At 33.2% G+C, this 13,095-nt stretch overlaps 2 protein-coding genes across 6 annotated transcripts in view; one reads left to right on the forward strand and one right to left on the reverse strand.

Annotated features, from left to right (window-relative positions):
• The window catches only part of LOC127702978 (nuclear transcription factor Y subunit beta-like), a 298,592-nt gene that overhangs the window by 138,663 nt on the left and 146,834 nt on the right, over positions 1-13,095 (reverse strand). The gene's annotated exons all lie outside the window — the stretch shown is intronic.
• Positions 1-13,095, forward strand: part of LOC127702168 (putative leucine-rich repeat-containing protein DDB_G0290503) — a 72,145-nt gene that overhangs the window by 38,673 nt on the left and 20,377 nt on the right. Inside the window, exon 5 of the mRNA XM_052206277.1 lies at positions 12,650-12,736. Within this exon, the coding sequence (XP_052062237.1) occupies positions 12,650-12,736 (87 nt within the window). The remainder of the gene's footprint in view (positions 1-12,649; positions 12,737-13,095) is intronic.

A 13,095-nucleotide genomic window follows, 5' to 3' on the forward strand; every position in this document is an offset into this window, starting at 1 on the left:
CTCTAAATACGCATCTGTAAGACAGTATTTTACAATGACATCAATTACAACGACTGAAATCTGGTCAACCGGCGTAACTAATTCATAAAAAGAACTCAAGTTTGCATGGTATAATTGGTACTGCAACTCATCATTATCATGCACTCATCGGGAATAACTCTTAAAGATAACTATTCTAGAGAAAAACAGCAGAAAGAAATTAAACTAGTCCAATTTGTCATGAGGTCTTGAAAGGCTTTATTTTGCCATTGATGCCATTCTGTGAGTGCGGATAGTCCTATAATATAAGACATTGTAGGTTAAGATCATTTGCTTTAAATGATATGAACCTATGAAATCTTATATCAACTGACTACGAGTGCGGGACAAAAAATATCAAATTCGAAAAATACCATTGAGTTCAGCAGACAGGATGATTATGTGGATTCGAAAAATATATCATTTAGGCCTACATCACTCGTTGACATTCTTCAATCTTCATCGTCATTAACAGTCTGTCAGACTAAGTTGTTCATCTAGCTTCTGTTGTTGGTCCGGCAGCTAGTCCAAATAATTATGACGTATTGAAATGTTTTTATGCCCCCCCCCCCCCCCCCCCCCCGTAGCAGTGGGGGCATTAAGTTTTACCCTTGTCCGTCTGTATGTACGTACGTACGTATGTCCGTCCGTACGTCCCAAAATTGGTTTCCATTCTCTAACTTGAGTTTGCCTCAAACAAATGTTATGAAACTTATACACAATGCTTATTACCACAAAACACAGATCAAGTTTGAATTTTGGTGGCGTCACTTTAACCGTTCTAGAGTTATGCCCCTTTATAAATGGAAAAATTGCAAAATTTTTAGTTTCCGTTCTCTAACTTAAGTTTGCCTCAACCAAATGTTATGAAACTTATACACTACACAATGCTTATTACCACAAAACACAGATCAAGTTTGAATTTTGGTGGCGTCACTTTAACCATTCTAGAGTTATGCCCCTTTATAAATGGAAAAATTGCAAAATTTTTAGTTTCCGTTCTCTAACTTAAGTTTGCCTCAACCAAATGTTATGAAACTTATACACTACACAATGCTTATTACCACAAAACACAGATCAAGTTTAAAATTTGGTGGCATCACTTTAACCGTTCTAGAGTTATGCCCCTTTATAAATGGAAAAAATGCAAAATTTTTATTTTCTTCTAAATATCAAGTAATTTTTAAGTCTCCCAAACAAAGTTTGGGAAGACTTATTGTTTTTGCTCAGTTCTTATTATTATTATTATTCTTCTTCCTCTTCCTCTTCCGCCACTTTTAAATTTGAACTTGTCCGCACCCGTTCTCCAAAACCGCTTGTCAGATTAATTTAGGGTTTCACAATATGTTAGACTAACATGTCTAGTGGTGCAATCAGGGGTTTGTTTGTGCAATAGGGTTTATAAAGGGGTACTTTGAGGGGCGAAAAGAAAGGAGGGTTTTACTATAGAACCCTATGGGATTTTATTTTTTTAAATTTTCAAATGATTATAAATTGAAAACCATTTGTGATAGACACAATCTTTTTAATTGAAAATGTTCTAAATGATAAAGCACATTAAATGAAATACAGGGTAAGTCCCCAGGGGTCACCCCCACCCCCTGCCATTTAAGAAAGTTCTAATACCTTGAAAGTGGTCAAGATCCCCAACCCTAAACCATATATATATTCTGGTTTGTCATGCTAAGATGGTTTGAATGATATACAGGGTTAGTCCCCAGGGGTCATCCCGACCCCCTGCCATTTGAGAAAGTTCTAATATCTTGTAAATGGTCGAGATCCCCACCCCTAAACCATATATATTCTTGTTTGTCATTATAAAGCAAATCAAATGAAATACAGGGTTAGTCCCCAGGGGTCACCCCCACCCCCTGCCATTTAAGAAAGTTCTAATATCTTGTAAGTGGTCAAGATCCCCACCCCTAAACCATATATATTCTGGTTTGTCATGCAAAGATGGTTTGAATGATATACAGGGTTAGTCCCCAGGGGTCACCCCACCCCCTGCCATTTAAGAAAGTTCTAATATCTTGTAAGTGGTCAAGATCCCCACCCCTAAACCATATATATTCTGGTTTGTCATGCTAAGATGGTTTGAATGATATACAGGGTTAGTCCCCAGGGGTCATCCCCCACCCCCTGCCATTTGAGAAAGTTCTAATATCTTGTAAATGGTCAAGATCCCCACCCCTAAACCATATATATTCTTGTTCGTCATGTCTCGAACATTTGAATGACGTATAGGATCAGTCCCCAGGGGTTCCCCCCACCCCCAATGTTCTAGTATCTTGTAAGTGGTCAAGATCCCCACCCCTAAACCATATATATTCTGGTTTGTCATGCAAAGATGGTTTGAATGATATACAGGGTTAGTCCCCAGGGGTCATCCCCCACCCCCTGCCATTTGAGAAAGTTCTAATATCTTGTAAATGGTCGAGATCCCCACCCCTTAACCATATATATTCCTGTTCCTCATGTCTCGAACATTTGAATGATGTATAGGATCAGTCCCCAGGGGTTCTCCCCACCCCCAAATGTTCTAATATCTTTTAAATGGTCGAGATCCCCACCCCTAAACCATATATATTCCTGTTCGTCATGTCTCGAACATTTGAATGATGTATAGGGTCAGTCCCCAGGGGTTCCCCCCACCCCCAATGTTCTAGTATCTTGTAAGTGGTCGAGATCCCCACCCCTAAACCATATATATTCTGGTTTGTCATGCCAAGATGATTTGAATGATATACAGGGTTAGTCCCCAGGCATCACTAATGCATATAACTTTACCAAACCAATTTTCACTGGACTTTGCCCAATGTCAGACGACCCTGGGAATTACGAATTATAGGAGCTTCGTTTGGGAGACTTCGTAACAGCATCCTGTTACAATCATTTCTTGTTTTAATTTGGAGTTATCTTCCTTTGTCCATGATTATAGTTGAATCAACTACAATCAATGTTTTATACAATGCAATGTTTTATTTTGACTTCCACTGATAAAACACACATCAAGTTGAATTTGGGTAGTTTCACTTTAACCATTATTGAGTTATGCCCCTTTATAAATCGAAAGATTGCAAAATTTTTAGTTTCCATTCTGTAACTTAAGTTTGCCCCAACCAAACATTATGAAACCTATACACAATATTCATTACCACAAAACTAAGATCAAGTACAAATTTTTTGTTTCCGTTTTCTAACTTTAGTTTGCCTCAACCAAATGTTATGAAACTTATACACAATGCTTATTACTACATAATACAGATTAAGTACGAAATTTGGTGGAAACACTTTTACCATTCTTGAGTTATGTCCCTTTATAAACATAAAAATTGCTGAATTTTTCGTTTCTGTTCTCTAACTTTAGTTTGTCTCAACCAAATGTTATAAAACTTATACACAACCGTTCTAGAGTTATGCATGTTTACAAATAGAAAAATTGCTGAATTTTTAGTTTCTGTTCTCTACTTAAGTTAGCCTCAACCAAATGTTGTGAGACTTACACACAATGCTTATTACCACAAAACTCAGATCAAGTTCAAATTTGGGTAGCGTCACTTTTACCGTTCTTCAGTTATGTCCCTTTATAACTATATGATATGCAAGCGGGGGCATCATATGTGTCCACATGTGGACACTATCCACATTTATTTTTTTTGCTTTGACACTGCAGTAAATTTGTGGAAGTATTCGAAGCAGCCCGGGAAGTGATGGTGGCCTAATTCCGGAACAAATCACTGTTTACTGATCATGAGTCTGTTGCAATAAGCTAATATCATACTGTACCATACTGTACAGTACTATGGTATACTTTGTTACAAATTCAAATACAAATTCAAGAAGCCAAATAATACCAATAACTTTATTATTGATAAAGCAAATAGTTGTGGGGTAGGTTGCTCAGTCATATAAATATCTTCTTACCTTTTCTATCGTAAAATTATAACAATGTTGTCTGTTTCAAACAAGGCGGTTACTTCTATATTTTTTGGTAGGGATGTGTACTTTTTGTTTCAAAAAATGTACCCATTTTGATATAACAATCACTGAAATTCAGTACCTAAGAGTTATATAAACATTTAAGAAATTATATACAATTCATGAGACAAATTTCCCAAGGTCCATTTTGAAACTTATTTGAAAGGTAAATATTCAAATAAATTGATTTAATTTAATAAAATAATTAACCATAAATAATGTAAGATTTTCAACAGCATATTTATATATATGATATAAAGATTACACCCCAAATCAATATACAGTTATCAAACAGAAATGTATTTTAATATAGGATGTTATAAATAGGACGGTCATTTTTATATAAAATCTCACAAAATTATGACCCATATTTTTGGCACATCCCCGTTCACCCAATAATAAGAAGTGACCCCCAAGCCCATGGTTTCAAAGAGAAAGTAAAACGTTAAACGATTGTCGTCCAATTAAAACAGTCGTTACATCTTTCTTTGGTATATTTAGAATCCTAGGTTTTCCTCGAGAAATGAGATAATTGATTATCTGAAATTGAGATAATTGATTATCTGAAATTGAGATAATTGATTATCTGAAATTGAGATAATTAATTATCTGAACATAAATTAGGATTATCTGAAAATCGTTCAGAAAAACCTAGATTTTCTCAATTTTTTTTAGATAAATCGGGATTTTCTCAAGATAATGAATTTTCTATATTTTCTGACATAAACTAGGATTTTTTTTCAAATTTGAATTAAGCTGAGAAAATCTTAGTTTATCTGAGATAAACCGGGATTATCTGAGAAAATCCTAGTTTATCTGAGATAACCTAAGATTAAGTAATAAAAGTGGCTCAGGCGTGCCATACCTCTGAGGAGCTAAAAATTTCTAGAATTAAACTTTTTTTCTTAACCTGATTTTTAGCTCACCTGACCCGAAGGGTCAAGTGAGCTTTTCTCATCACTTGGCGTCCGTCGTCCGTCGTCCTTCGTCGTCGTCGTCGTCCGTCGTCGTTAGCTTTTTACAAAAATCTTCTCCTCTGAAACCACTGGGCCAAATTTAACCAAACTTGGCCACAATTATCATTATGGTATCTAGTTAAAAAAATGTGTCCGATGACCCCGCCAACCAACCAAGATGGCCGCCATGGCTAAAAATAGAACATAGGGGTAAAATGTAGATTTTGGCTTATATCTCTGAAACCAAAGCATTTAGAGGAAATCTGACAAAGGGTAAAACTGATTATCAGGTCAAGATCTATCTGCCCTGAAATTTTCAGACAAATCTGACAACCTGTTGTTGGGTTGCTGCCCCTGAATTGGTAATTTTAAGGAAATTTTGCAGTTTTTATACGACCGCAAAAAAATTTTGTGGTCGTATATTGGTATGACGTTGGCGTCGTCGTCGTCTTCGTCCGGCGTCGTCGTCGTCCGAAGACACATTGGTTTTCGCACTCTAACTTTAGTTTAAGTGAATGGATCTTTTTGAAATTTGACCATAAGGTTAAATACCACAAAAGGAAGGTTGGGATTGATTTTGGGGGTTATGGTACCATAAGCATTTTGTAGTTTCCAGACAATAACTGTTGAACGGTGTATGGATCTCTCTGAAATTATACTTCAAGTTTCCATACCACAAAGGGATGGTTAGGATTTGGTTTGGGGGGTTATGGCTCAAACCGTTTAGGAATTAGGGGCAAAAAAGGGGGAAAAACAAGGTTGTCCTGGTTAATGGACAAATACTTTAGTACAAAACATAATTTAAAGCAGTGTAAGGGAGATAAATCAAATACATCATTGAAATTATCTCCCTTACACTGCTTTTAAATTATGTATAAAGTAATGGTTAATGAACAATAAAGATAATTTAAAACAGTGTAAGGGAGGTAATCCAAATACAACGTTTTGGTTACTTCCCTTACACTGCTTTTAAATTATGTTTAAAGACATGCATATTTATAAAGGAAGACCAGTAAAAATATCTGCAAATGTTGCATCTTTTTTTTTTACAAAAAAATCCATATGAAAGATTTGACACTATATTTTTAATTCTATTATAAAATAGATTAAGTTAGCACTATGGTAAATTTAAATGGGTAATTAGGTTGCCAACTCCATTGGAAATTTGAATTGAGATTATGACCATATCTTGAGGGAAAGAATTTTTTTGGGGAAAAAAGGGAGGGGGGGGGGGGGGTAAAAAGAAATTGTGGGGGGTCAATTTTTTCTCATTTCAGATTTCAGAAATTAAAAAGAATTATTCTTCAAATATTGTTTTTTTTTCAAATTTCAAATATTGAAAAATTTCAAGAAGTAATCTTTAATTGCACAGTATGGCGCATTAGATTTGTAAAATCTTTGATCACATTTATTTATTTGTTATGCCAAATCTAACAGTGTATTTAGATGTTTAATTTTGGGTCCAGTTTTCAAATTGGTCTACATTAAGGTCCAAAGGGTCCAAAATTAAACTTTGTTTGATTTTAGCAAAAATTGAATATATGAGGTTCTTTGATATGCTGAATCTAAACATGTATTTAGATTTTTGATTTTTGGCCCAGTTTTCAAGTTGGTCCAAATTGGGGTCCAAAATTAAACTTTTTTGTTTGATTTCAACAAAAATTGAATATATGGGGTTCAGGTATTTCACATCCAATTTTTTATGGAAATATTCTTTATAAAGCACAAAAATGTCAGTATTCACCTCTGAAACTAACAAAACCTTTAAATAGACTTATTAAGAAGGGATATAGTTACGATACTGTTGTCAGGTCATTAAAGATTGCATATTTTGGCGTTAATATTGATTCACTTATAGGGTCTTTGCATCGGCACTAAACACATTTATTTAAAAACCAGTTGTTGGCATGACACGGGTTATGTTCTTCTCATATATGTTATGATGGTATGATACTAAACCCCTAACGGGAAGGATTGTGCCTGATATTCATATGATGAAGACATAATCTTTCAATCAGTTTAATTGAAGTCTGGAGCTGGCATGTCAGTTAACTGCTAGTAGTCTGTTGTTATTTATGTATTATTGTCATTTTGTTTATTTTCTTTGGTTACATCTTCTGACATCAGACTCGGACTTCTCTTGAACTGAATTTTAATGTGCGTATTGTTATGCGTTTACTTTTCTACATTGGCTAGAGGTATAGGGGGAGGGTTGAGATCTCATAAACATGTTTAACCCCGCCGCATTTTTGCGCCTGTCCCAAGTCAGGAGCCTCTAGCCTTTGTTAGTCTTGTATTATTTTTAATTTTAGTTTCTTGTGTACAATTTGGAGTTTAGTATGGCGTTCATTATCACTGAACTAGTATATATATTTGTTTAGGGGCCAGCTGAAGGACGCCTCCGGGTGCGGGAATTTCTCGCTGCATTGAAGACCTGTTGGTGGCCTTCTGCTGTTGTCTGTTCTGTGGTCGGGTTGTTGTCTCTTTGACACATTCCCCATTTCCATTCTCAATTTTATTCTTTGATATGCTGAATCTAACCATGTATTTAGATTTATATTTGTGGACCCCGTTATCAAATTGGTTCATATTGAGGTCAAAAGGGTCCAAAATTAAACTTTGTTTGATTTCATCAAAAATTGAATTATTGGGGTTCTTTGATATGCCAAATCTAACCATGTATTTAGATTTTTAATTTTGGGTCCTGTTTTTTAAATTGGTCTACATTAAGGTCCAAAGGGTCCAAAATTAAACTTAGTTTGATTTGAACAAAAATTGAATTCTTGGGGTTCTTTGATATGCTGAATCTAAACATGTGTTTAGATTTTTTAATGGGCCCAGTTTTCAAGTTGGTCCAAGATAGGGTCCAGTATTTAAACTTTGTTTGATTTCAACAAAAATTTAATATATGGGGTTCTTTGATATGTTGAATGTAAACATGTATTTAGATTTTTGATTATGGGCCCAGTTTTCAAGTTGGTCCAAATTGGGGTCCAAAATTAAACTTTGTTTGATTTCAACAAAAATTGAATATATGGGGTTCTTTGATATGCTGAATCTAACCATGTATTTAGATTTTTTATTTGTGGGCCCCTCTATCAAATTGGTTCATATTGAGGTCAAAAGGGTCCAAAATTAAACTTTGTTTGATTTCATCAAAAATTGAATTATTGGGGTTCTTTGATATGCCAAATCTAACCGTGATTTTAGATTTTTAATTTGGGTCCCGTTTTTTAAATTGGTCTTCATTGAGGTCCAAAGGGTCCAAAATTAAACTTAGTTTGATTTTAACAAAAATTGAATTCTTGGGGTTCTTTGATATGCTGAATCTAAACATGTGTTTAGATTTTTGATTATGGGCCCAGTTTTCAAGTCGGTCCAAGTTGGGGTCCAAAATTAAACTTTGTTTGATTTCAACAAAAATTGAATATATGGGGTTCTTTGATATGCTGAATCTAACCATGAATTTAGATTTTTTATTTGTGGGCCCCGCTATCAAATTGGTTCATATTGAGGTCAAAAGGGTCCAAAATTAAACTTTGTTTGATTTCATCAAAAATTGAATTATTGGGGTTCTTTGATATTCCAAATCTAACAGTGTATTTAGATTTTTAATTTTAAGTCCCGTTTTTTAAATTGGTCTACATTAAGGTCCAAAGGGTCCAAAATTAAACTTAGTTTGATTTTAGCAAAATTTGAATTCTTGGGGTTCTTTGATATGCTGAATCTAAACACGTGTTTAAATTTTTGTATCAGTAGTTTCGGAGAAGAAGATTTTTGTAAAAGATAACAAAAATGCAGTTTTTGGTTTATATCTCTGAAACTAAAGCATTTAGAGCAAATCTGACAAGGTGGCAAAAATGTTCATCAGATTTAGATTTATCTGCCCTGAAATTTTCAGACAAATCCGACGACCCGTTGTTGGGTTGCTGACCCTGAGTTAGTAATTTTACAAAAATTTTGCAGTTTTTTGTTATTATCTTAGATATCATTATAATATCTAATATCTAATACTATTAATTATGATTTTTAATTAAACCTTATTTTACATGATTTCCAAAGCATCAGTAAATACAGGTGAGCGACACAGGCTCTTGAGAGCCTCTAGTTGGGTTTATATGACTGTAAAAAAATAATTGGGGAAGAAAAAATCATATGGTGGTGCACTTCTTTTTTTGCTAAGGCCAATTGAAAGTACCCATTTTTGATGATTTTCCCATTTTTCATCTATTTTTACCCATTTTTGGGCTATTATCATGAAAAAAATCACAGTTTCACAATTCAAACTTTTTTTTATACTTTCACTAAAGATGAAGTGGACCAATCGGAATAAATTTAACTTAAAAAAACTATAGGTAGGTGTTAATATAAGAAAGTTTTATAAAATTTTGTTGCTTTTTCGTGTCAAATTTACCATATTGAGGTCAAAAGGGTCCAAAATTAAACTTTGTTTGATTTCATCAAAAATTGAATTATTGGGGTTCTTTGATATGCCAAATCTAACCGTGATTTTAGATTTTTAATTTGGGTCCCGTTTTTTAAATTGGTCTTCATTGAGGTCCAAAGGGTCCAAAATTAAACTTAGTTTGATTTTAACAAAAATTGAATTCTTGGGGTTCTTTGATATGCTGAATCTAAACATGTGTAGATTTTTGATTATGGGCCCAGTTTTCAAGTCGGTCCAAGTTGGGATCCAAAATTAAACTTTGTTTGATTTCAACAAAAATTGAATATATGGGGTTCTTTGATATGATGAATCTAACCATGAATTTAGATTTTTTATTTGTGGGCCCCGCTATCAAATTGGTTCATATTGAGGTCAAAAGGGTCCAAAATTAAACTTTGTTTGATTTCATCAAAAATTGAATTATTGGGGTTCTTTGATATTCCAAATCTAACAGTGTATTTAGATTTTTAATTTTAAGTCCCGTTTTTTAAATTGGTCTACATTAAGGTCCAAAGGGTCCAAAATTAAACTTAGTTTGATTTTAGCAAAATTTGAATTCTTGGGGTTCTTTGATATGCTGAATCTAAACACGTGTTTAAATTTTTGATTATGGGCCCAGTTTTCAAGTTTGTCAAAGTTGGGGTCCAAAATTAAACTTTGTTTGATTTTAGCAAAAATTGAATATATGGGGTTCTTTGATATGCTGAATCTAACCATGTATTTTGATTTTGGACATTGGACCATAATAGGTAAATTAAAAAAAGTTCAAGTTCTTAGACCACATTCTTTCTGTGTCAGAAACCAATGCTGTGTCAAATATTTAATAACAATCCAAATTCAGAGCTGTATCAAGCTTGAATGTTGTGTCCATAATTGCCCCAACTGTTCAGGGTTTCGACCTCTGCGGTCGTATCAAGCTGCGCCCCAGCGAAGCATTTTATTGGCTATTATCTTGAATATTATTATAGATAAAGATAAACTGTAAACAGCAATAATGTTCAGCAAAGTAAGATCTACAAATAAGTTTATATGACCAAAATTGTCAGTCGACCCCTTTAGGAGTTATTGCCCTTAATAATCAATTTTTAACAATTTTTCGTAAATTTTTGTTATCTTTTACAAAAATTTGTAAGGGTTTCCGCGGAACCCAGTGTCTCGCCTACTTTTGCTGTTAATCACAGGCTCAACAAAAATGAGGAAAAAAATTAATAAAAATATTCCTCTCTATACTATCTTTTGATTGTAAGTAGCTTCTGTCCAAGTTTGGTAAAAATCCAGGATAGTTTATGAATCTAATCAATGTTTTAAAAACTTAAACTGTAGACTGTATGTAATGTTAACTGGAAGAAAAACTAAGTCCATTTATAAGTAAAATACGGAAAAAATGGAACAAAATTTTAACAAAATTTCCTTCTAGATACTAGCTTTTAATCATAAACAAGCTTCTGTCCAAGTTTGGTACAAATCCAGGATAGTTTAAGAAAGTTGTTAAAATTTTAAAAACTTTAACCACAGAGTGAATGTAATGTTAACTGGAAGAAAAACTAAGTCCGTTTATAAGTAAAATACGGAAAAAATGGATTTTTTTTTTTATAAAATTTACTTCTGGATACTATCTTATGATCATAAACAAGCTTCTTTCCAAGTTTGGTAGAAATCCAGGATAGTTTAAGAAAGTTATTAAAATTTCAAAAACTTTAACCACAGAGTGAATGTAATGTTTCTTGGCAGAAAAACTAAGTCCATTTATAAGTAAAATACGGAAAAAATGGAATTTTTTTTTTACAAAATTTACTTTTGAATATTATCTTATGATCATAAACAAGCTTCTGTCCAAGTTTGGTAGAAATCCAGGATAGTTTAAGAAAGTTATTAAAATTTCAAAAACTTTAACCACAGAGTGAATATTTGTGGACGCCGCCGACGACAACGACGACGACGACGCCGACGCCGACGGAATGTAGGATCGCTATGTCTCGCTTTTTCGACAAAAGTCGAAGGCTCGACAAAAATCTTCTTCTCCGAAACTACTGATACAAATTTAACCATACTTGGCCATAATCATTATTAGGGTATCTTGATTAAAAAAATTGTCCGATGACCCCGCCAACCAACCAAGATGGCCGCCATGGCTAAAAATAGAACATAGGGGTAAAATGCAGTTTTTGGTTTATATCTCTGAAACTAAAGCATTTAGAGCAAATCTGACAAGGTGGCAAAAATGTTCATCAGATTTAGATTTATCTGCCCTGAAATTTTCAGACAAATCCGACGACCCGTTGTTGGGTTGCTGACCCTGAGTTAGTAATTTTACAAAAATTTTGCAGTTTTTTGTTATTATCTTAGATATCATTATAATATCTAATATCTAATACTATTAATTATGATTTTAACCTTATTTTACATGATTTCCAAAGCATCAGTAAATACAGGTGAGCGACACAGGCTCTTGAGAGCCTCTAGTTGGGTTTATATGACTGTAAAAAAATAATTGGGGAAGAAAAAATCATATGGTGGTGCACTTCTTTTTTTGCTAAGGCCAATTGAAAGTACCCATTTTTGATGATTTTCCCATTTTTCATCTATTTTTTCCCATTTTTGGGCTATTATCATGAAAAAAATCACAGTTTCACAATTCAAACTTTTTTTTATACTTTCACTAAAGATGAAGTGGACCAATCGGAATAAATTTAACTTAAAAAAACTATAGGTAGGTGTTAATATAAGAAAGTTTTATAAAATTTTGTTGCTTTTTCGTGTCAAATTTACCATGTTGTCAATTTTGTAAATTTGGGATTTTTCTCTTTTTTTAGAACAAAATGCATATTATTTCAACCTCTTTATTATAAATGATTGAAAAAATACATATCTAAGAAATTTGAAAAGAAAAAATTGATATGGGATGCACATGTATCTGGTAAAATCATTTTGTGTACCCCTCACCCATTTTCTCAACATTTTGGCTAATGAGACTGACTTGATTGGTTATAAAATTTGAAAATTCTATTACTCAAAAACTACTACTTATTGTAAATCCACAATTTTTTCACAGAGTTAAGCTTGATTATAATATTTTTTAAATTCATTGATATTTTCCACTTGTATCACACGTTTTGGAAATAATTCCAGAACGAGATTTCAACGAGACTGAAACATCAGAAGAAGACATCCTTAAATAAAGTCATTATTATTATTATTATATACATATGCATGTTAAGTAAATTATAGATTGTTGCTTTTTGATTTTCAGGAATATTATATACCAAAGAAAAGAAAAAAACATAAAACAAGAAGTAAACAGAAGAATATCAGGAAAGATCACAGACCAGAACACATGGTAAACTTGTCTAATATGCAAGGGTTGAAAGATGACTCTGTCATAGAAAGAAAAGTGTTGTTCTTTTATTTTACAAATTTCTGTCCTTGTCAATTATTTAAATCTATTAGATCTGTTATTGTAGACTTATATAGGACCTCAAATAGTAATTTTTAATCATGAAAAATGAGAATATAAAAATAAGAAGATGTGGTATGGTTGTGAATGAGACAACTCTCCACCAGAGACCAAATTACATAGAAGTTAACAACTATAGGTCACTGTATGGCCTGCAAAACCCATACCACATAGTAAGCTATAAAAAGCTCTGAAATAACAAATTTAAAACAATTCAAATGAGAAAAGTAACAGCATGATTT

This window comes from Mytilus californianus, unplaced genomic scaffold, assembly GCF_021869535.1.
Source record: "Mytilus californianus isolate M0D057914Y unplaced genomic scaffold, xbMytCali1.0.p SCAF_1, whole genome shotgun sequence".
NCBI classification, from domain to species: domain Eukaryota; kingdom Metazoa; phylum Mollusca; class Bivalvia; order Mytilida; family Mytilidae; genus Mytilus; species Mytilus californianus.